Here is a 25,522-nt window from a genome sequence, read left to right as displayed (position 1 = left end):
TTGTGGTAATAAATATTTCATAGAATTGACTTTTTCAAGTTATTATTGACTTCTTTGTGAGGTTATGTGGTATGTGTGTGTGTGTGTGTGTGTGTGTGTGTGTGTGTGGTGGGTTGGTGTTGGCAGAAGTTTAGAAAATTGCTAAGATCACATGTGCCCTCCTGTCATGGAACTTGCATTTGTGTGGGTTTATATTTATATTGCATATGTGTATTGAAGCAAATAGTTATTAGAATTACTTGACTGTAAGAAACAGGAAATGATCATGGTTAAATAAGGAACAAAAATACTTAATAGGAAGGATACGGTATAGTTCTCAAAATGGAGAAAAGAACCAGGACAGAAAATGAGGCAGCTACGGAAATTTAGGAAACTGTATCTAATGGGACAATCTCTCTTCCAATCACTTCTGTCAAAGTGAGTGAGCACCAGACACATTCTGTCTCTGCTCATAATTGAAATTCTAGAGCAGAGAATCTGGCTGGACTGCTTTGGGTCATGTGTTCACACTTTGGCCAGGAAAGGTGGGATTGTAAATTGATAATACCATGAAATTGTGTACATTTAGGGAGGGGTGTTTCCTCAAAGCAAAATCAAGGTGGTGATAACCAAAGGGGAACTGGTTTTGGAAAGGTAAACACGATATATATGAACCAGAAAGGAACAAGATAAATGCATAAAGAGCGATAACAGAAGGAGGAATATATAAGCACTATGAAGGAAGCTTTTTAAAATTCTGAGGAAAGACGTGCATGTGCACATGTGTGTGTACACACACACACACACACACACATACACACACAGTGATTCATCTTGAAAACTTGCACAAAGGAAATGACATTGTTTTCCTTCTAAGAAGACATATTTTATTTATTTTTTCAAGTAGGTAAGCACTTCAGCATTTTATTAGTTAAGATAATCTTGGGGTTAGGACTCATTTTTTAATTTATTTTTCTCTTTTTCCATATTTTTATGGCTGTATTAAAATTCTACCTAATAATGGGATTTGTATGACGTGGTTATACATGTATGCAATGTAACAATTTGATTTGGTCAGTGTCATTTTTCAGTACTTCCCCTTTCACTCCTTTCAAAACTCCCTATGGACCGTTCCTGTACTCTACAGGTCTCCCTTCTATTTTCATGACATTTGCCCTGTTATGAGTTAGATATGAGGTGTGCCCCCAAAGCTCCTATATTCATGCAGGAATATTCAGAAGTAAAAGAATTGGATTGCAGGAGTAGTAACTTGACCAGTTCACCCAAGTTTGAATGGACAGGGTGGCAACTGTAGGCAGGTGGGACCTGGCTGGAGAAGGTGGGTCAGTAGGGATGTGCCCTAGAAATATAGTTTTATCTTCCCTGTGACCCTTTTCCCCTTTCCTATCTCTCATTCCTAGCTGCCATGAATGTAGCAGTGGTCTCCATGAAATTCTCCTGCCATAATGTTCTGCCTCACTTTGGGCCCAGAGCAATGGACTCAGCTGAACATGGATTAAATCTATGGAACTGTGAACAAAAGTAAACTTTCCCACTTTTAAGGTCTTTTTGACAGAAAAATGCAAAATTTGTTAACATGAAAATTGGTACTAAGAAGCAGTGGCTAACCTGACTATATGATCCAGAATCCTTTGGAGCTTGTTTGGGGGAGAATTTTTAAAAATCTGGAGCTGCAAGCTAGAAAAGTTTTAGAATTTTGTAAATGGAGCTTACTGGGAAATTCGGGTGGGAGCTCTGAATGCAGAGATAAAAACTGCTCATGAGGTTTCAGAGGGAAATAAGGATTCCCTTGGACATTTGACTGGAGTCCATTCATGTTACATTGTGTCAAAGAAGTTGTCACATCCTGCCCATGTTCTGAGACTTCAGGTGAGACTCTATATAAAGACAATAGACATCTTCTTGAGGAAATTTCAAGGCAGCAAAGAATTCAATCAGTGGTGTGGATATTGTCCCCAGCTTTTAGCCAGGTTTACTGTGAAAATTTGGGGCCAGAAATCATATCTGAAGAATTTTAGAAACTTCAGTTTGACTAGACAAGTGCATATAAATCTGTGCTCAAGAAAAATGTGATTTTTAAGGAGATTATGATCACTACAGAGATGTTAAGCACTTTGTACAGACACAATAGGAAAGATGGCTGAGGGCATCTCAGGAATTTGCAAGACAGCACTCATTGCCTACTGGATAATGTGGAGGAAAAAAAAAACCCTTTGAGAAAAGATCTTGGTGGCACCCTGCTTTCACCAGGGGGCCTAGGAAATTGTTTCACACTGCTCAGCCATGCAGGACCTAAGATACTGCTGTCATGATTACAGGGGCCCCTGGTACTTCCCCAACTGGTAGCAGACATTAACATCATCTACAGGGTGTCTCTTCTGCTGAAATACAGAATGCTCAAGGTCAGGGCCATGGAAGCTTCCACCAAGATTCAATGGAATGACTGGGAGGCCAGGCAAAGTGTAGCAGGATCAAAATCCCTATTGGTTGACCATGAAGGGGTGATGCATGAAGTTGTGATCATAACAACAAAGCTGAAATGAAGATCCCAGGAATTAAGAGATGCCTGTAATATGAACTTACCACTGAAAAGATCTTCTGACTGTGCAGAGACTCAGACTATTGAGAACATGTGTGCACTGCAACTAGGAAGACTAAAGAGGCAGGGCTGTCCAAATCTTTTGGAAATCACATCTTACCACCAAGTTTCCCAGATGCCAGAGGTGGAGATATAAGGCTTATTTGTTTGGCTGAGTTTTGGTCGTGTTTTCGTCGTCCCATCACTTTTGTCTCTGTCTGTATTTGTCCATTTTGGAATGGAAGATTTACTCTTTGCTTCTGTACATTGGATATATTTAACCTTTTTACTATTTATTTATTTATCTTTTTAATGTTATGTGATTTTTAAATTTGTTCTAATTAGTTATACATGACAGTAGAATGTATTTTGGACACATCATATATAAATGGAGTGTAACTTCCTCATGGTACATGTTGTAGAATCACACTGATTGTACAATCATATATGCACATTCCTACCCCCATACCCTCACCCCTCTTTACTCCCCTCTGCCTAATCGAAAGTATCTAGTCCCCACTTATCGTGAATTAACAATAAATTTGTTTTTGATCTTTACAATGACTCACAGTCAAGAGTTTTCCTTGAGTCTCAGAGAAGACTTTGGACATGGACTTTTGGAACAATGGTAAATTGTTAAGACTATGAGACTCTTGGAGAGTGAATAAACTCATTTTTGTGTGTGTGTTTTGAGAGAGATGTGAGCTTTTGGGGACCAGGGATACAATGTTATGATTTGGACATGAGTTGTCCCTCAAAAGCTCCTGTGCTAATGCAAGAATATTCAAGATAAAATGATTGTATTATGAGAGCTGTAACCTAATTGGTTCATCCTAGTCTGAATGGACTGACTTGGTGGTAACTATAGGCAGGTGTATCATGGTTGGTGGATCACTAGGGCATGCCCTGAAAGGGTTCATTTTTCCTGTGACCCTTTCAGCTTTTCCTCTCTTTGCCTTCTGAATGCAATGAAGGTAGCTGTGGTCTTCCACCACACCTTTTCTCCATGATACCTACCTCATTTGGGGCCCAAAGCAATTTAGACATGGAATAAACCTATAAAACTTGAGCCAAAATAACTTTCTCTCCTCTACGTTGTTCTTTTCAGTTATTTTGGTCACAATTAGAAAACATTGACTAACAATTCCCTCACTACTTTTTCCCCTTTTTTGCATTTTTTCTAACTTTCATATATAAGAGAAAACATAAAACTTGACATTCTGAATTAGGCTAAATTTACTTAATATATGATCTCAAGTTTCATCCATTTATCTGCAACTTACATGATTTCATTCAGAGAATGTATCTTCTAAGATAGCATATAGATTGTCAGAAAGGATCAAGACAAAGGAATAAAGTTAAGGGGATGGGAAGGTGGAGATCTATTTGGTTAATGGAGACCATTCTTGTTTGATTTCAATGTAGAGCAGCACTTTCCCAAGTATGCTTTTGAAATACTGGTGATAATTGAAATCCTATCAGGAGTCCCACAAGGTCAAAGTAATGTTCATAATAATAAGTTGGCATTTTTTCTTTTCACACTCATTCTCTCAGGAATGTGCCCTGGGTTCTTCAGAGCTATATTATATGTGATGATGCCATTATTTTGATGATCAATGAAATGATGGAATAAGTAGTATGTGTTCCTGTGTTTTTAAAAAAAAGGTCTCATGAAATTTCTAAAGTAAAATATATTGATGAACAAAATTTATTTGGACTCCTAAATAATATAATGTCCATAATACTGTGGTAACTTTTCTAATCCTGTTTCAAGGAGCATATGAGTAATCTGATAGCCAATAGGTAACTTTCAAAGTGTTTTGTGTAGCAAAATGGCATATTTGGAGCTTCCTTTAAAGGATAGTATGCTGGAAGACCACCAAATGGGCTGGAGAAACCATTGTGGAGAATGGGAGGGAAATTACAAGGCTGCTATAGGAGCCCAGGCGAGGGATACATGCTACTGAAGCAGGAATGATAATGGGAAAGAGAAAAACAGCAGGCAAAACATTATGGACAGGTGGCCATTACTGGATGTGATGAACATGGGGCTTGCTAGAGAGTGAGATGTTAGGAATGCACAACTTTGATTCTGGCTCCTTATGATGGTCTATTTTTTATATCAACTTGACTGGGTCATGGGATCCCCAAATATTTGGTCAAACATTATTTTATATATTTCCATTAGGACATTTTTGGATGTGATTAACATTTAGACTGAGTAAAATGGTTTGTATTGGACCTTATCTAATTAGTTAATGGCCTAAATACAACAAAAGGCTAAACCTTATCTGATTAGAAGAGTATTCTTCTATTTCACTCCCTTCCCACCACCATTTTTTTTTTCTTTTTACAGAGCTGGGCATCAACAGTAGATCTTGTGCATGCTAAGCAAGTTCTCTGCCACTGAACTGCACTACAGCACTCCCTGATGGCCTTGGAAATGGGACTCTTGCAGGCAGTCTTGTGGTCTTTGGACATACTGAGATGTTAGCTCTGTATATTTTGGACTTGCGGCTTTCATGATTGTGTGAATTGCTTGGTTATAATATATATTACATTCACATATGTATGTTTGTACCATGAGTTCTATTTCTCTAGAGAGTAGTTCTTGAAGAACAAATCTTGAGTGAATTTTCTGAATTGCTTCTATGTTTTTGAAAACTGACTCTCTAATATATTGACTTAAAAACATTAATGATTCTCTTTTCAGTAGTAAAGAGAGCATGATAGTCCATGACATGATCTGAATAAAGAGGTATAAAAAAAAAAAATCCCCTTTCTAAATTCCTAATCAAGCACAAAAAGCAAGAATCTGGGTGATTACATATATGGTACTTGCAAATATTCTGTTCTAAATTAATGCATATAAAAACATTGCTTCTAATGTTGCTGAACAAAGTGGGGAGAGAAAAAGTTGGGCCCAGGGCTGAGGGCCACACAAAACTATCTGAAAGCTTTTCTGTCCTGAGAGAGATTTTTATCTCCCATAGCTGCAGAGTTTATTTTCATTAAAAATCAAACCCAGAATCTTATCCTTTAGGTGATTTAATTACAACTCACATTGAATTACCATCTTCACAGGATGTCTACTCTTAATGTAAGGACATTCATTTAGAAGAAATCAGTTGCATTTGGAAGATAAGTAAAGACTGAAGAACTTAGAGAAAATGAATCCCTAAATTCCAATGATAGTCTTTGCCAGTAGAAGCAACTTCTTCAAAATCATCTGAGGAGTTAACCTTGCATTACCTAAGGAAAAATAATAGCTTCATCCCCACACCAGCCAGTTGTATGGCAAAGGAGTGATCCTCTACTCAGGACCTAACCCTTCATTCCTCATGGTTCTAATCCTATAATTAGAGTCTGAAACCAGAAGGCCCCAAGGTTAAGTGCAACATGTGACCCATGAAGAGGTGAACCATACTCCATAAGAACAATTTGAGTTTTCCAGTTTATACAAGAAAATTGAAGTTTACATGTGAAGCAAATATTAGAGATGGGATAACAAGGAGGGGAACACACAGTTGGATCTGGCTGAGTTTACTGATATGAGTTTACTAAGTGCAGTTAATTTTAGAGCTTGGGGACTTAGAAAAGGCTTTCAAAGTATATATGGTTGGCTGAAACATGACTTGAAAAATGGCTCACAGTGAATGAGTTAGAAGTGTCAGACCAGTCTTGATTTAATGTAGACATATGGATTGTAAGACTTAGAAGATTTCAATGTCAGAGTGGATTTGTCACTTAAGATCTTGTCACCCATATCTGGAGATATACTTTTCCTGACAACTGTGAGAAACAAATAAGTGAGGGGAGCCCTGGCATTCTTGAGGACTTGGTGATTGCTCTTCTCTGTACACAAGTCAGTATAGTAGGAACCTTGGCCACTGAATTGGGAATTCTGAATTCAGTGAGAGTAACTGGATACCAGGATTGCAGGAGCCAAGTGACAGAAACTAACTGTAAGGTAATGAGTCAAAGCAACAATCAGAAGGGTCTGCCTCATGTAGGACTATGGTGTTGGTTACTTGATCAAGGTGTTCCCTGAAATTAAATAGATAGGACTACTAAATTTATGTTCTGTTTAAGCAGGAAAGTTCTAGGTCAAGTGAACAAATGTCTAACCTGAATCATAGGATTGAAAATTTGTTGTCCCTCAATCAATTCCTAGGCTTGAGTTTGTTTACAGATTCACAATATTTTGAATGGAAGGGAAAGGGCCCTGGTACACTGCCAACATTTATATTGTTAGTGTTTCTCCCAGTATTCCTCAAAGGAACCTATGGTCTTTTATCAGGTTAAATGCAATGAGAAAAGGAAATAATCAGAAATTTTGGAGACTACTGAACACATGGGCTCTGAACTAAAATCAATCCTGGGAGACTAAGCATCAGTGAGGTCTACCTGTTAGGCATATGGAGGTCCAGGGATCAGTGGAGTTTTATCTCAGTTCTCTCTCCTAGTGGTTTCACTATGTTCACAAACTCATTCTGTGGCTATTACCCTGGCTCTGGCATGTATAATTGGCATAGTCATAATCATCAACTGCAATGATTCCCACAGTGATTTCCTGACCTATGTATTTAGGGCTATTATGATGCAAAATAGTAAGTGTCATACAGTAGAACTGTCCCTTTCTAGAAAAAAGTCACAAGCCAAAAACAGTACCACATTCCTGAAGGGACTGGAGAGTAGTGCCACCATCAAGGACTTGAGAGATGTAAGGAAGGCGATTTCCATATCCTCATTCAAATTTCCTGTTTACCCTGTGCACAAAACAAATGGATCCTTTATATATAACCAGAGATATGAAAAATTGTGCTCTATAAGTGTAATAAGAATTGTAATGAATTTTGCTGACATATATAAATAAATAAATAAATTGGAAAAAAACAGAAGGATCTTAGAAAATTACAGTGAATTATTCTAAGTTTAACTAGGTATTATCTTCAATTGCAGCTACTATAACAGATTTGGTTTCGTTGCTTGACACATCCTTGGCACATGGTATGCAGTTATTGATTTGAAAAACTTATTTTTATCCATTTCCTGTCAATTAGGTCCACCAGAAAGAGTTTGCTGTTTTCTAGCAAGGCCATAAATACACATTCTCTGTCCTTCCTCAAGGGTATATCAACTCTCTAGTCCTTAGTTTTCACTAGTTTGCAGAAATCTTGATGTCCTTTCCCTTCCATATGATGTTATGCTGGTCCATTCTGTTGATTGGACCTAGTAAAAAGATACTACTTCATACATTTTAAGATAGTTCCATGTGAGAAGGTAGGAAATAATTCTGATGAAAATTCAGATCTTCCTGCTAAAAAAGTTTAGAACACTGCTAAGTGTCGGAGATATGAGGCCTGTTGAGGTATCCCCTCTAAGGTAAAGGGTAATTTGCTGCTCCCTTACAGCCAAAACAATAGAGAAAAAATGCTGAGTAGAGCTCTTGAGATTCTGAAGGCATCATATTTTTTTATTTTGGTGAGTTATGCCAGTCCATATGTTTTTATAGTGTGCTGTATTATTTTATTGTGTACTTCTTCCCTTTGTTATTATACAAAACTTGAGGTGACTCAAGAACCGTGAGAAAAACAAGGAGAAAATAAAAAAGAGACGTCTAATGAAGGAATGGAACGTCTGCCAGCTCTAACAAGTACCTGCTCTTATTTGTGGAACTGGAACCTCTCTGACCTAATCAGTCTGTGGGGACATGGGCACATGAACTAGGGAGACAGACATGGGCCTGGTGCTGTGTCTACTCATTTCCAGAAGGCACATGTCTTCTACACCTTTTCTTAAGTGACGGAAGACAAACTACATGAGAATCCAGTATTTAGATTCTTCCCATTTTGAGGTATTAAATGCATAAGGAAAAGATTACTTATGTCCAAGTAACATGCAAAAAATGTTTTTAGGGGCTGGGATTGTGGCTCAGTGGTAGAGTGCTTGCCCAGCATGTGTGAGGCCCTGGGATCTCTCCTCAGCACCACATAAGAATAAATAAATAAAATAAAGATATTGTGTCTGACTACAAATCAAAAATAAATATTAAAAAAATTAAGGGCTGGGGTTGTGGTTCAGTGGTAGAGTACTTGCCTAGCATGAATGGGGCACAGGGTTCGATCCTCAGCACCGCATAAATGTAAAATAAAGATAATGTGTCCACCTGAAACTTAAGAATAAATATTTAAAAAAATAAAAATATATATTTTTAAACCAACATGGTTAAGTGTTAAGATTTTTAGAAATCATAATATTTATTCACATAATTTTAAAGTCATAGCTAATCGTACTTTATGGTACTGATTTAAGTGATGCAGTTTTCACATTTGTGTCTTTCAGAGAAAAGGTAGATTAGTTGTTCTTGAACAACTCAGTGCAGCTTTGCAAGAGAAGACATAGTTTCCAGAATGCTTTATTTTCAGTTCAGACACCTCAATTAGGTTCTTTCTAAATGCTGCCACTATCTTCTGTTTGAAATTTATAAGCTCTTCTTTTGCAGATTCAGAAAGCTGTTCTAATTTCTCATAGCAATTCTGCTGGTGTTCCTCATTCAACTTGACATCTTTGCTTTTTAACTGGGCCTTATCCAGAGCTTTGTTTGAGTTCTCATAGTCGATGAAACCTTTGGTGCCTCTGTATAAGAGACCCTTCACAGCCTCTATAAGCATGTAATATTGGAGAAGCTCTGTCAACTTTAAATCTTCATCTGATGAGACTCCACCCTCTACTTTCCTAAGGTGTTCAAATTGTTCAGCAACTTCAATAGGTATTTTTTGATGATTGTGGGTTTACCTAAAGCCAGGCTATGCAAGCTGGCTGCAGTGTGAATATAATCATCAGCAACATTTGTATGAGATCTGGTCATTCTGTCTGCTTTAGTACAGGAATCCTTGATACTGTGGGAATAGTAAATAAGAAAGTTCTCTTGCTCCAAGAAGTCATCCACCTCCTTAACTGCAGGAAAAAGAACTTCATCAGCACTTTTCACCACACTTTTAAAGAAGCCACCAAACATCTCTTTTTTTCCACCTAACACTTAGATCCTTATCGTATTCCAGGAAAACATGAAAGTTGTGATTTACTGAGAACAGAATGAGAAAAAGCTACTAAAGAAATACTTCATGAGAGGATGTAATCTTCTTAAAGACAGCAAGATACTCAGCTTCCAGTTAATGCTTCATCTTTGCAAATTCTTTTTTGGTCATAGCCCCTCCACCCTCTCCTTGTTTCTGCATCTTTTCTGGAGGACAACTGAGATCTGATTTTGTAGGAGCAGGGAGAATAATAAGCCTAGTCTATGGCTTCAATGAGAGTATCATGTACCCACACAAAGTTTTGATGTTGCCTTGTGACAGAAAACTCTGGGCTCTGAAATGTGGGCTGTGGAGTCTTGGTGTGCACTGTCAGCTTGACCTTATCTCTGTCACTGAGTGCATCAGGTATGTCAATCTGAAGTAAGGGATCAACATTCAGGTGTACAGACACAGACCTCAGGTTGTCATGGTCCTCCTGCTGTTGCAGCTACTCGGGAACCATAGTCTTGGCAATGCAGCTCTAGAGCAGATGCTACCTGGCCTTACTCAGCACCACACAGAGACCACTGAGCAGAGGAGTGCGACATGGAGAGCAGCACTCATGCTCTTCCAGTGAGGAAAACTTTGACAGAGCACAGTCCCTACATTGTTGACCACAAAAGCTTCTGTGTTTGAGTGAGGCCCAGACAGTATATGCAGTCTGCCTTGCCACATGATCCACCAGATACAATGGTGCTTGTAATATTGATTCTGTGAAGAGCCTTAGGCAGGGCTCTAGGTGAATCATCACTCAGGTCTTCAGGATTTTTGAGCAAGTCACTGTAATCGCCCTCAGAGAACTATCTCCATTTTAGAGATAGGTCTTAGCCTGCTACCGGACTTTCATAGAGACTGAACATTTAACTATGGGCCACCAAGTTACCATGTGACCTGAGCTGCCCTCACAAACTGCTATAATCTTGGCCCCCCAAGTTATTAGGTTGCATGTGCAGTGCAGCATTGAACGGAAGAGGTATATATGAGATTGGATTGGGCAGGCCCTGATGGTGCAAGTACCATATCTAATGTATTGCCCTAAATGCCCATAGCCCCACAGACTACAATGGAGGCAAGGAAGAACAAGTCTAGGATACAGGAGATCTCCTAGATTTTCTCTTAGTATTATTATACTCTGTGAATATGGATTAGAATGGAAATCTCTTAGTATTATCATGACTTGTGGACATCAATGGGAATTATAACACTTCAATTCAGATTTAGACACTTTGGGATGAATGTTTAGGTCCCCTTCCACACACCAGGTAAAGATATGCTGAGTTCTTTGCTGGAGACAAAAAAGTATATGAAATGGGTAGTGAAAGTAGATACAGTTGACCCTGCATGTCCACAGTTTTTGCATCTTCAAAGTGAAAGTAGATACAGTTGACCCTGCATGTCCACAGTTTTTGCATCTTCAGATTAAACAAACCTAGATTGAAAATTGTGTCTATACTGAATATGTACTATTTTTTTGTCATTATTCCTTAGACCAAACAGTATACCAATAATTTACAGTGCACTGTCACAGTGTTAGGTATTATACATAATCTAGAGTTGACTTAAAGTACACAGGAGTATATAGTTTATAGGCAAATACTGCAGCATTTGATGTAAGAGAATTGAACATCCATGGATTTAGGTATTCATGGAGGAATCCTAGAACCAATACCCCTGAGATACATGATCAATTAACACAATTGAGGACTGTAATTGTGTATGTTTGTGTATTCTCCCCTCTCTATATATTGTGTTCATATTCTTCCTTCCCATCTATTAACATGAGACATTTTGCCTTTATACCATAGTATTTAAGCATTTTAAGCTTTATATCATAGTATTTAAAATATTGGACATCAACAACAAGAACACTCAAGGAAACATTGCTCTCCTGAACAGCAAGTGGAAATCACCTGTGGTTCTCCCAGCTTGGATGACAAAAAGGAATTCACAACTCTGCGCCGGCAGGTCAATCTCACGTGTGCTGCTTCTGCTGTGCCTCAGTATGCCCAGCCCCATGTGTAACCTACATTCCTTTGACTGCCAAGACTCTGGCTTCACAAGGATGCTCTGTGGTCATGTGGAGTTCAGGGGTCTTCATGGTGCCCATATAGTGCTCTACTGTTCATGTGGGATGCAGAAAAGGATTAATTCTCACTATAGATGGAATTATGCTGCTGGTGCTCTTTCAGATGCACGTGAATCCCCAACCCCAACACTCTGCCTCATCTCCCAGTCTGGCTCTTCTCTCTGCAGCCTGGGCCTGGCTTCCTTCCGAGTGCAGTCCTTTGAACTGATTCACTGTGCTGTGAGACTCCAAGAGCCTCCCTGTGGCGGCCCTCGGCAAAGGACTGATGTGTAAATAGGAAGCCCAGTTCTTGCCTCCAGGAGGGACGCTACCTGGAACAGGCGGAGATCAGGCTGAGGCAGGGACTTACGGAGCCCACATCCTTGCTTGGCTTCCATATGGTCTCCCTACTCCCTGATGATTCTCTCTTGGAAGAACTTGCACCCAAATCTTACTGCCAGGGTCTGCTTCTGGGAGCCCAGCTCCGAACAGAGTTTTCCATGACTTCCTGAAGCTGTGAGAAGGCAGCCTCATTAAACAGCCTGTGGCCGATTGCAGTTTCCTTCAGGATTACCAGCAAGCCGGGACCTAATGTTCCAACAAATTCCACCTTCCTCCTCCCTGAGGCCCGGATAGAGTCCTGGGCTCATAAATATGTGGGTTGCTGGGAAGGGCATCTGAACTTTTCACCCACATCCTGCAAGGGCGAGGGAGTAGGTTCCCCTCCAGAAGCCTGGGCTGGCTGAGAAATCAAAGCTAAGAAGTATTACTACGAGATAACCACAGGACACAGAAAAGTAGTTTCAGAGTGAGGGCAGCCATGGGCCAAGTTGACCAGATGGGTTCAGTTTCTAACAAAGAAGGGAGCCCACACTTGTTTTATTTATATCAGAAAACATCAAAGATTTTTGATAGAAAATTCTTCACGAAAACAGAATAAAGATGGGGGCAGGCAGGTTGCTCAGTTCCTAAAGGGTCATGCCCATCTCTGGTGATGCTTGGGGACGTTTTGGCAGAATGGAGGGGGAGTTCACTTGCAAAGGGCAATCTTGATAGCAGGGATTGCCGCTGTAAGTTCCCAATTGATACCCCCTCGCTGGCTTCTATGCCATAAAGGTCCTCATGCATCTCATGGGTGGCTTCCCGCAGGAACTCATATTCAGCTATTACAGCCCACTGTTCATAGACCCTCTGGAGGAAGGCAAATTGGCCTGTTGTTCCCCTCACCTGCACTGTTCATTATTCCCTGTTGTTCACACATGGTGGTTGGGGATGTTCTTCATCACCTCAGAGTTTAGTGAGGCAGACAGTGGCCCCCTGGTTAAAGACATGATGGATTATGGAATTTTAAGCCTTGGTAGGCCAAGCGCTAGTTAGTCGGTTCAGTTTTTTCTCTGAAACTATGGATATAGGCCTGATCACTCTGGGGGGATGCCATTAGTGACTTCTCCTTGGAAACTTGTTTCCCACAACATTTCAGCAATTCAGTGGTTCACTGGGGATAACCTGATGCATGGAGAGCTAAGTACTCCAAACTCTTCTGAATTCTCTTCCTCTTCTGGATGGAGGCCATGTTCCTGTTAATTACTTGAAAATAACACCTTGTCTTTACTACAGAATTCTTGCCAGCATGACCCACATTTACCATGGGTCCCTTCTATGTCCACCTCCTTACTCCTAGAACTCATGGCATGTATACCATTTCCCAACAGGTTGTCCAGTGGGGAGGTGAGTTGAGGAGGAGTCCCCGCCTCAGGAGCTCAAGAGATCTGGTAACCTGGACCCTCATTTTTCCTGGACAGTTGGGTGTTTTCCCCCTCATAAGCCTCACACAGATGTAATCCCCTCTCTGGTGATAGTCTCCTATTTTGAAGGAGGTCTCCTCAGTGCTCTTTGGGAAAGAGATTGGAAAGTTCTTATAGCATCTAGATTTTGGGACTTCCATGTGATCCTAAACCAGGACTTCTATCTTCATAAATATGGATCTGGAGAATGTCTGTTCACCCTCTCAGAGAAGTTCCAGTTAGATTGCACCAGAAATTCAGCTTGAGCCAGACTGCCTCTCTGGGGCAGAGGAGAAGGAATATAGGAGATATATATATATATATATATATATATAAAATCTTCACTTGAACCATGTTCTGAATATATTTTTATCATTTTGTCTCTTTATATAAGGCTCAGATAAGGCAAATCAGTGATGTTCACTCAAGGCAGATGGACATTTATGCAATCCAGGACTTCTGCTTTTCAGGGTTTGTGGGTGGTTGGTATAGACACACTTCCATGAGTTCAACAAATACACTACCAGTGTAATGTCACATTATGTACAACCACAAGAATGAGATCCTAGTTGGAATGAGTCGTACTCCATGTATGTATAATATGTCAAAATATGCTCTACTATCATGTATATCTAACAACAACAAAAACAATAAAGTATATACCTGTTAAAAACATGCATTGTAATGTATACATACGAAATTACATTATATACATATTAATTTATAAAATGACTGTTTAAATAAAGAATAAAAAAACAAGAATGTTGGCTAGCATGAGGCAATGCCAGTACAAGGCCAGATGCAGCCCAGTGCACAGGTAGATTTCCCAGGAAGAAGAGGTTTCCAAGAGGGATACCAAGATATTCAGAAAAAACAAGGACCCTTCTTTTTGCTTTAGTTATGATGAAGATGAAATATGAAATGGTTGATGATTTAATGAAGAGATTTTATAGTTAATTAAATGGAAGCCAAGGTGGGTTTGGGAGTCAGGGAAATTCAAGGATTAATCATGGAATAAAGTCAGCTTGCTAGGTTTCAGGATTTGTTACATGATAAGAAAGGATCCAAAGAGCAGTTAAATTGTGGTAGTGCTCTTCTAAGTGCTAAGTAGAATCAAAGAACTAAAAAATGTTGTCTGAAGAGAAGGTACTTTTCTTTTGGTACTAGGGATTAAATCCGGGGGTACTTAACCACTGAGAAAAATCTCCAGCCATTTTTATTTTATTTTATTTTTATTTTGAGACAGGGTCTTAATAAATTGTTCTGGGCCTTGCTAAGTTGATGACGCTGTCTTTGAACTTGCAATCTTTCTGCTTCAGCCTTCTAAGCTTAAGGCATTTTTAATCTATGGTGTGTTGTTGTTTTTTTTAGAGAGAGAAATTTTTAATATTTATTTTTTAGTTTTCAGTGAACACAGCATCTTTATTTTATTTTTATGTGGTGCTGAGGATGGAACCCAGCACCCGGCACATGCCAGGTGAGCGCATTACTGCTTAAGCCACATCCCCAGCCCAAATCTATGGTTTTATAGTGAAGAGGGGATGGAACACTAGCTAGAGACTGGGGCAGTCCTTATTCCACTGCATCCAACATAGTCAGTCTCTCTCTCTCTCTCTCTCTCTCTCTCTCTCTCTCTCTCTCTCTCTTTTTCTTGGTTTTCTCATCCAAAAAGTGAGATTGTTGAATAGTGAAATATTTCTGGCTCTCCTAATTCTATTTCTAATTTTTTGATCAAACTTCTTGTAAGTGAATGGTTACCAAGTAATTTTCCATAACTATTTACAATTTGGTCTTCCATGACTGATTCATTTAGGGGTGTGTGTGTGTGTGTGTGTGTGTGTGTGTAGTGTCTCATTAGAATAAAGGGTTGTTTTTTTTTTTTTTGAAAGTACCCATGAACGTTGAGCATGTTAGATTAGGAAGGCTATGTGGATGTTTATTGCCTCTATCATCGTTATTCTATAGGGTTGGGACCACAAATATTTAAAAATTAAATTAAACCATTAATTATTTTTTTTGTTGGTACTAGAGATTAACCAAGATACACTTGACCACTTAGTTACATACCCAGTCCCTTTTTTGTATTTTTATACAGGGTTTTACTAAATTGCTGAGAATCTCATTAAGATACTGAAGCTGACCTAGAACTGTCAATCCTCATGCCTCAGGCTCCCAAATCACTGGGATTACAGGAGTGCAACATGGAAGCCAGATAATTATTCTTTGTAGTACCTAGAATATTATTAAAAGGGCATAACAGAGCTTTAAAGAAAGAAGTTCAGAAATACTTTAATTGAAATTTTTGAGAAGTAGGAGAGTGGAATTCATTTTTACAAAAATAAAAGTAAAAAATTTTACAATTTTCAAAAAAGTAAGGTAGGTTTTGCCTAGTTGAAAACTCCAGACATATTGCTTATATTTTAATACCTCTTATATGAGCAGCCCACATGACATTAAGAAAGGGAAGTATTATGTGCTTTCTGTGTAAATTTTCAGGAAGTTCCTGGTATGTGAACTAAAGGCGTTCATGCTGGTCAACACTGCATAACGACCACAGTACTGGATTGTTTGTCATGTGGTTAATGATTTGCTTCCCTTAGAAAGTAGAAAGATGAAAGAACACAGATAGGGCTTAATTTGTTCTTGGGTGGAGATAATTTTCTTTATCATTTGTTTAGTGGTATAGGAAATCACCCCGCACACAAAATGTATTTTGCTAACATTCTATAAAAATAATGCAGATGTTTGAATACCTTGTGCAAATGATGGCAGACATTTTTGTGAGACAAGTTTTAATGAAAAGGAGAAAACAGAACATGATTTTATGATTCACTTGACCGTAAGGACAATTTTGCTAGAAGCCGTCTATTCAATAAGTATGAAAAGTGATATTTTCCCCATAGATGTAAGATTCAAATCGTTCTTAAAATGTACAAGGGACTGGATATTTCATTTTAATTTTCCTAGGTGAATTTATAGTTCTTTTTTTTCTAAGAAGTTCATCTGAAATATAAAATCTCTTTCTGCTTTCCAGTCTTACTTTGGTCACAGAAGTTGGCTCAGGTTCTTGATTGTCCTCTGTTTCTTAGCATTTGCTCTAATGCCCAGCAGTGGCCTCTTTGATCTTTATACCATTTCAGGTCATTCTGGATCAGACCCAGCTCACTGGGTTCCATTTTCATGTTATCCTCTGTATCTCATAGTCTGATATCAGAGTTGTGTCATCATTTTTCTCATTCTTGACCATCACTGTGGTTTAATATGTCCCCCAACCTTGTGTTAGACACTCAGTCTCCATCGAAACACCGTTGATAGGAAGATCCTCATAAGAGGTGGTTAGGTCATTAAGGGCATTACCATAGGAGTGAATTTGGAGGTGGGGAGTGAGTTCCTAATGAAAGGGTAAGCCCCCACCTCTCATCCTTTCTTGCCATCACACTTTCCACCATGGAACGATGCATCAAGAAAGTCCTTGCCAGATGTGAACCTTTCAACTTTGAAATTCCTACGCTTCAGAATTTTAAGAAATCGCTGTTCTTTATAAATCATCCATGTCAGTTATGGCAGCACAAAGTGGACCAAGACAAATGTTTAGAATAAAAAAAAATAGTTCTTCACATTCTCCCTGGTACTTCTCATTCCCTTTGCTTTATTTTTGAATTTCTCTTGTGCTGAAATTCTGTTCTTATTTATTTATCTCTTTTCAGGAGTTTTGTCTTTGAGAAACCAGATAGCTGTAGACAAGTGATGGAGTGAAGTTGTATTTATTTTGCCTTAGTACAGAGTATATTTTCATGAGGCAGGAGTCCACACCAATGACCATGTAACTTAATTTAAAACTTTCTACCCAGGATTTGATTATGTTTTAATGAAGTATTATTATAGTAGTACAGGATCTACAGATAGTGTGGAATGACTTAGGATGGGAGGAAGAATGCTTTTAAGTATCATGGGGCTTAAATGGGTACAATCTAGTAATAAAGTCTGGGGCAGCACCCCACCTCCCCCACCAGCAGGTCTCAGATCTCCGTGCGAAAGGTCAGAGTGCTCCCTGCCATCTTCTTCTGGTAGTCCTTGTCAAATTCTTCATTTTGGGCCACAGTAAAATAGTTCTTCCAGTCACCAGGCATTCCTGAAACAAGGCAAAATCTCAGTGATTGCTGCAGGAGTCCAGGGAGAATTGAGTGTACACCCAAGTTGTACAGTGGTATTGCTGGCAAGAATAAGCAATGCAGCATAAAACACTAATGGAAAAATCCAAGTAGACATGAGAATTACAGGGTTTCACTTGGCATCTTAGGATATATGTCTCATCTACCTTTCCTCATAAAAGGGGAGATGGAGTGGTCCATGATGCTGCTAGGTAGAGTAGTATAGTTGGCCATTGGGTTTTGCTTCATTACATCAAATGAGGTATGATAGATGATTTTATTCAGAACTTCCTCTTTTATGTCTTTCTCTAGGAACTTCAGTATCTTCTCAATTTCCCTCTTTGGGTCCTGTATGTAGAACAATTACACAAAACAAATATTTTGGGGTCTTCCATTAGGGATGATATTCTGTTTAGATTAACTGCATTTCTTAAGAGATGTGTTAAGGGATTCATTCAAACATATTCAACAAATGTTTCTCAAGTGTTACTAGTGAAAGGCACTGTACTACCCCAGATGTGCAGCAACAAGAAGATTGGGACTATTTCTATCATCAAAGAAATTACCCTGCAAGAAGGAAATTGGGTATAAAATGACCAATTGAGGTTCTGGTGGAGAAAGTATGTGCTTCCTGCACCCAGAGAGAGCACCAGGAGACCTCAAGAGAAGGAGAAATGTCATCTTCTGGAGGAGATCAGGGAAGGTATAGTGAACAACGGATAGTATTGGTTAGTATGATAATTAACTCTAGTCTCTGGGCTATAAGAATTGGCAGCAAATGGTCTATGAGTTTAATAGAAGGCTAATAAAAGGATGAGTAAAAGGGATATCCAATTTACCCAGAAATTAACATGTTTATACCTTGCTTTTTTCTGATTAAAAAAGTTGCAAAAAAAGGAGTTATAGCTTTAGATTAAATTTTAGAGAACTTCTTAGCATGGTCATAGGTGGTAGTTTTGTAATTCAAGGACATTAATCCAGACTCACAAGGGTTGAATCTGCTATCCACTCATCCACAATGATCAGTTCACTGTCCTAATGTGTGATATTAATCTGCCAATTTCCTATGGACTAGACCTCAATTAGTGATGAGGGTATAGAAGAGAGAGAAGGAAGTTAGATTTCTTGAACAGAAATATGCACATTTGGTAATTAAGATTGCAAAAAATTTTTACAATAATCTCATGAGATAGAGATGATATAATTTTGTAGGTAAAGAAACATGGCTCATATGTATCAGGATTCAACAAGGTGATCTGGCTAGAAGGCACAAGCTATTTCTAGAGGAAGAAGGATCTTCTGGAAAGTGTGAACAAAAGTCAAGATAATTCTGAAGACAAAAAATGTGTTTAGAGCTGAGGAGAAAACCTAGCTGGAAAGAGTGTCATGGAGAGCTTCTTCTGTTGGTAAGTCCACATTCCAGTGTCCCTACATCCCAGGAACTGGGAGGACATGATGGGGATTGTTTTGCCCTTCACCTCTTTCATGTCCTCATAGAAGAGGTAGAGAATGCGATGCTGGTCCTTCATATCCCACCATCCCTTTACATGGTCATACCAGGAGCCCCATAGCACTGAGGAGGAGAGAGAAGGGACATCAATGTCAATATGAAACTTATCAAATGAGCATGACTTATCAAATAAAAGAGGAAAATTACTAAATACAACCAAAATACAAAGGTACTGAGCAGAAGGATTCTTATTGCACAAGACAGAAAACTTGTCCTTTGAAAGTATTTTGGAAAATTGTGAAAAATATTCTGAATTTCCTGGGTTATATTTCCACCCTTGAACTTAGTTTTCCACAAAACATTGTCTATGGCCAGGGAATAAAAATCTTTTCCTTGCATCACCACAAGTTGTATAGATCAATAAATATTGTTTCCAACATGCTGATTTTGAAAAAAAAAAGACTTTTATTTTAAAAAGTCTCTAATTACCTGCTCTCTGGGCATCTTTGTTTTCAGTGATGGTAAATGGGAGGGAGAGAAGATTGCTGGGTGTCTTTTGTCGTCCCTGTGAACCCTCTTTTACCTTGCATCTTTGTCTACATTGCCAAGCACTTTGCAAGTTGACCTGCACAATCTGTCACCAGGGGCTCCTTGTCCCTCAGAATTATAGATGGACTTTATCTCAAGGAGCGTTGGAAGGCTTTTGAAAGCAGGAGGAGAGGAAGAACAATATATTTATTTCACTGATGCCTCCCAGTTGGCTCACTTTGTTGATTGCTACCTCCACCAAAGGCCTCAGCTCCTGTGAAGGGGACCTCTCCTATCTCCAGGAAACTGTTGCTCCTTCAAGAATACTTCACTAGTTCTTGTTGATTTCCCAAAACTCTACCCACAGCATTGTAAATAGTCTATTTGTTGACATCTCCTGGGAGACCTCATTCATGACATCTACTTCCTTGCAGGACTTTGACAGATACAATTCAGTGAAAACTCTTCTTTTTTGATGTCAATAGCTAAGTGAGTGAGAAAATAGGAACCCACAGTTTCCTTTCACTTACCTTTTCCATCTTTGAATGTTTCAATGTATTCCTCCCATGTACCAGGGTCAGGCACCATTGAATTCATTCTTGAGAAATGATAGTAGGACACCAGACAGTCCTTGGCATTTCTAGCTACATAGATAATCTGGAATCATCCAGAAAAGGGAGAGAGAGGCAGAGAGTAAGCAAGATAGAAAATTATCACCATTTAGTGCTGAGGTTGTTGTTTTTAGAAAGCTGTTTTGGAGAATCTTGGATGATCCTATTGGAGTAATAGAATGTACATATGTTTTCTACAAAGTGATCATCTCTTCCAGTCTGCCTAGAAATTGTTCTGATTTGTAGCTGGTAGTCTTTGTATTACTATTGAGTACCTCTTTTTTTAAATCCTAGAATTATCCTGGTTTGCACATAAATACTGTACTCATCCTAACTTAACTTGGAGAATAAGGTATGTTCATCTATTCAGGGTGCTCAAACAAAATACCACAGACTGGGTGTCATATAAAAACTAGAAAGTTATTTCTCACAATTCTAGAGGTTAGATTATCTGGTCATGTCTTGCTTGCTCATAGATGACCATGTTTTATAAGAGTCCTAATATTAGGACCTAAGGACCTAATCATCTACGAAAGCACCCCCATTCTTAAAACCATTACTTTGAGGATTAGAATTTCAATATTTGAACGTGAGAGGATCATAACATGTGAAGGAAAAGTTCTCCTTGGATTTTGATAAACAAGAAATCTAAATTATAAAGTGGAAGGAGCTAAAGCAATGAGCTTATTGTCCCATTCCTACAAGATGAATCCCAGGCTTATAGATAAATTATCATTTCTATGTTTTTATTCATGGATAAGATTGAGGACCTCTAAGGACAGTGCCAACTCTTCCTTTAGTGATGTTTGTGATGCTGATTCTTAAAGGAAAGGCAATGGTATGTCCTGGCAAGGAAAAAATGAACTCTTAGCTTCCTGTCTTGCTGTCCCCCTCCTGCCCTAACCACCTTGGCTCCTGTTCCAACCTGTGCTGCTTTCAGTGGGGTTCGGGAGGAAGAGCACTGTGAGGATGGGTAGTGTTCCCCCAAAAGGTCCATATGTAAAGAATTGGTACTTAGGGTAGAATTACTGGAAGGTGCTATGGACTTTCAAGAGATTGAGCCTTGTGAGAGGGAGGTCTTAGGTCATTGGAAGTGTATTCTCAGAGGGGATTGTAGGACCCTGTGTCCTGTTTTTTTGTGTCTCTGTCTCTCTCTCTGTCTCTCTCTCTGTCTCTGTCTCTCTCTCTCTCTCTCTCTCTCTCTCTCTCTCTCTCTCTCTCTATATATATATATATATATATATATATATATATATATATATATATATATAGCTAAAGATGTGAAAACTCACTCTAATATGCACTTTTGCCATAAATTGCCCTAACTGGAGGTCTAACTAAGTGGGCTGCCTGGTCTTGTATTTGACCTACCTTCAAGCCAAAATAGTGGGTCATGAAGGCTAGAGGTAGAAACACTACCTGGATTCTCCTGGGATCTGAATGGGCCCAGTCTGTGGGCTAAGAACTGGACTCCCTAGTCCCTAAAGAACAGGGACTAGGGAGTCCAGAGGGCAGGACTAATTCAGACCTGATTGTCTTTAAGCCCACTTTCAGAGGGGGTTACATTGTTCTGATGATCCCTGAGGCATATACACATGCTTCAAATCCAGATAGAGGTGCCCAGGTGCAGCCTGGGATGTTATGTGGACTCCCCACCTCCACACACCTAGGATGTCCCAGGGATCTGAGAAGCACAACAGCATGACCAGACTGAGGGAGTCCACTGTCTCTTTGCATAAAGGTAAATAGGTTTTCTTCAGGGTCCCCAGCAATTCCACATAAAACTAACTCTGCACCCAGAGATCTGGGCACCTTTTGAGGCTCAGTCAGTTCTCACACCTGTCTCTATCTGGCAGAACCTTTCTGGCTCCCTTTCTACACATTACCTTGAAGATGAAAACCTGGAGGGTAGGACTTTCCATCATACAAAGGTTCCCAGACATATTCCACAGTGTCACAACTTTCTCTATAGAATCTCAACAGTTGATCCCAGCAGGGTAGGGTGGGCCACAAGCCCCCTGGGTTCCATGAACTAACCATAGAAGGACAATCAAGAACTGTGACAGGAAAGAGGTAGGACTGTTCAAGGCACATGACAGGGGCAGAGTCCAGAGTGGAATGTAGGGCTCTCACCTGGGATCTTTGCATGTGAAGTGGAGAAATGCTATGCTGTTTGTGGGATGTCCCCAAGGTTCCCTAGGGTCAGGATGGGCTGGGGATGCCCCAGCATGCTCTTGAAAGACATAGTATGAGGTCCATTGCCCACCACTTGTTCCCATGGAAGAAGTAAGTATGAGACACCTTAGTGTGGGGGTGCCACATGAGAAAGCCTCACTTCCTTTAAAAAATCAATGTGGAAAAAAAAATCCAGGTGCATGAGCCAGGGATGCAAGGTCCATATATGCTCGCAGTAGTTTCTGATGGTGACAGTTCACCATCCATGAATCACTTGCCTATCATGATCCTTGGAAAATTATCTTCCTTTCCCGGGTTTTCTCAAGAGCAAGAAGCTTGGGGTTTGGGGGAATAGGGACCTGGATTGTGCAGAGGGTTGTTAGACTAGACCACTCCTCCTGGTATCATGGGGCAGGTCACTCAGAAAACACACCACGTCCCAGTTTTGTCTGAATTGAAGAGTCTTTATTTAGCCAGACAGCCAGTGACTGCTCCCCGCACTCCCATAACTGTCTCTGCAAGGAACAGCCCCGAGCCTGAACATTTTAGAATATTTAAAGGCAAAAAACCACATCTGGGGTGATGTAGCTGCAAGCAAGCAGGTACAGAAACTGAATTAGGCAGTTAGCAAGACAATGCAATGGCTACGTTGGTATTTCCCATGGGACTTTCCAGGTTGGCATAGCAGCAAGCAAGAAGAAGGGAAGTGGGTCAAAATGACCCTAGTTCAGTACAAGTTAGAAAATAGTTACTAAGTCTAGACAATCGGTCTCTGAGAAGGTACATTGCCCAAGAAAAATGGAAACCAAAAAGAACAATTTTACATTGTATAAGAATTGCTATTGTGTTGCCAAGTATGTTATGCTAGATAACTATTAATAGGTACAGAGGCGGGGCTTTCCCATGGGAGAAGCATTTGTTACATGATATGGAGTCTCAAGGTACAATGGGATCTGTTTGGTCATTGCCCATATAGCCTGGCCCATAACACTGGGTCCAATGAAAGGACTGTCCTTTTGAAATCTAATGATCCTCATTTGGGTATGGGGCCAGGGTCATAGCCCTGCCTGAAATGAGGACAACACTCTGGGTCCTGCAGAGGGAAAAAAGAAACAAGGGAGACTCTGATTTCCCTTCATTTCCCTGGAATTTAGAGGATTTACTACTTTGTGCCAGGGATCCTGAGACCTCATTGCCTTGGGAATACCCACACCAGGTCAAGGTTTTGATTTGGGGTTTCCTCCCTGGGGCATAGTGCTGATGCTGGCCACCAGGGGTTGCAGTATTGTCCATGCTCAGAGGGCCCATAGTCATGGTATGTCCAAAGTGTCCCATGCCATGGGACCTCCCATCATTAGCATTCCTGTGCATAGTAGGAGCAACTAAGAGGCAGGGGGTTTCTGAATTCATCTCTTCACTCATCCCTGTATTCCAGCACTCACCCTACCTAAGGGTCATGTTGGGCCTTCACAGGCTCTGAAAATCACCACCATGAGCCCTACCCTCTGGTAGCTGCACATATGCAGGTGGAGGTGCACAAAATCACAAAGCAGATGCAAGTGAAAGAAAAGAACAAGAGCCAGACCAAAATAGGGCCCAGTGTGAAGGAAAGCTGGAGTCACTAGGTAGGGATTGAGAACCATCTCAGTGATGTGGCATTGCTGCAGGAACTAGAATGACAAAAGGAAGCCAGTCCTGCTCATTTTGGGAACAGTGTGTTGGGGAAGGCATGGCCACATAGAAATTGGAAGTCCTGATTCAATGTGGCCACAAGAGGAGGATGGATAAAAGACCAATATGGTTGGAGGGCCTGGGCAGATAGGGATAGGTTAGGGCACACCACACAGCCTGGAGACTGCACTCAATGTCCAGAGTTGTGGATCACCACCCCCTAACTCACAACTGAAAGCCATGGGCATTTATAAGGTCAAGTTTATGTGCAACTGGGTCCAAGGTGGCTCAGCTGGATGCCTCTGTCTCCATGTCCCTGGAGGCTTTGACTGCAGACCCCACTGAGGCTTAGTTGGGAGAATCTGCCTCTGAGCTCACGCCTGTGATCCTGGTAAAAAACCAGTTTGGCTGAGACTCAACACTTTTCTGATGGGAGGACTGGTGTTTATCACAAAGTTGTACACAAAGACTGCATATCATTTCATTCCTTGGATCAAGATTGAAAGGGAGACAGAGTTGGGGAAAATGCTGGAGAGGGAGCCAGACAGAAGTCAGACTTCCCATAACTCAATCTTGGAGGTGACATCCCATCACTTTTGCCCAATTCTATTCCTTAGACACAAGAGGGAAGAGTCTGATCCACCTCCACGTGAGGGGTGTACTGCCTTTGGGAACCAGGAAGCTATGGTCTCTGTGGGTTACTTATCTCCTAGACTGAGAAGAGGCACTTGGGCCAATGTGAAATCTCACAAGAAGTCTTGGGAAATTCTATGCTAGAGGGTGACAGTCTCTGAATCCCAATAGCTTCAAACTTGCTATAGATCAGAGTGGGAACTGCCAACAAGAGGGAAAGTGGCATTGCCCAGGTCCCTGTGTGGGACACAGGCCTGAATGAGTTAGGTTTCATTCTTTCTCTCCTTCTTGTAATTGTGAATCCTGTCTATGGGTTTCACAGACAATACAGGCATTCATGGGCATATATGCCCAATGACATCCTAGGAAGTGGTGTGACAGTTAATTCCCAGGGAAGAGCTGGGGACACTGGAGCACCCATGAGAGGCACAAAGGTAGGTCTAGCATCACAAAGCTGGTGAGGGGGGACTGGTTATGAATCCAGTTTTTGAATCCTCAAAGCCAAGCTGGGCAAGGGATGATGGGGGTTGTTAGTGAAAATCTGTTCAGTTGTGTACTTGACGTGGGTGGGTGGGGGGGGGACAGTCAGCAGTCCATGGGACTCTGGAGTGGTCTTGTGTGAATAAAAGGCTCAGGTACAGGGACTACAGAAAGTGCTTTCACTTGGTTGATGGTTCAAACAGAACATGAAACCCTGGTTAAAAAATTAAAAAGGTACCCACTTTCCTCAGAAAGCTGTCCCAGCTCTCTTGCTTGGGGAGGCTGGAGTAAGAGGGATGTTCTGTTCCACAGCATGC

At 40.3% G+C, this 25,522-nt stretch overlaps 1 protein-coding gene, 1 long non-coding RNA gene and 1 pseudogene across 2 annotated transcripts in view; 1 reads left to right on the top strand and 2 right to left on the bottom strand.

The window, feature by feature from the left end:
• The window catches only part of LOC139701757 (uncharacterized), a 240,145-nt gene that overhangs the window by 89,033 nt on the left and 125,590 nt on the right, over positions 1–25,522 (top strand). The gene's annotated exons all lie outside the window — the stretch shown is intronic.
• Positions 8,936–9,819, bottom strand: LOC114078943 (sorting nexin-5 pseudogene; annotated as a pseudogene).
• Positions 17,526–21,243, bottom strand: LOC139701848 (sulfotransferase 1C1-like). The gene is made up of 5 exons (XM_071601976.1): positions 21,112–21,243; positions 20,166–20,292; positions 19,136–19,230; positions 17,825–18,005; positions 17,526–17,638 (listed from the first exon to the last, which is right to left on the bottom strand). The coding sequence occupies exons 1-5, from the start codon at positions 21,241–21,243 to the stop codon at positions 17,526–17,528; spliced, it is 648 nt and encodes a 215-aa protein (XP_071458077.1).

This window comes from Marmota flaviventris, chromosome 14 (assembly GCF_047511675.1).
Source record: "Marmota flaviventris isolate mMarFla1 chromosome 14, mMarFla1.hap1, whole genome shotgun sequence".
In the NCBI taxonomy this organism is placed as follows: Eukaryota; Metazoa; Chordata; class Mammalia; order Rodentia; family Sciuridae; genus Marmota; species Marmota flaviventris.
The sequence above is the reverse complement of the archived record's forward strand: the minus strand, read 5'-3'. Positions and strand labels throughout refer to the sequence as shown.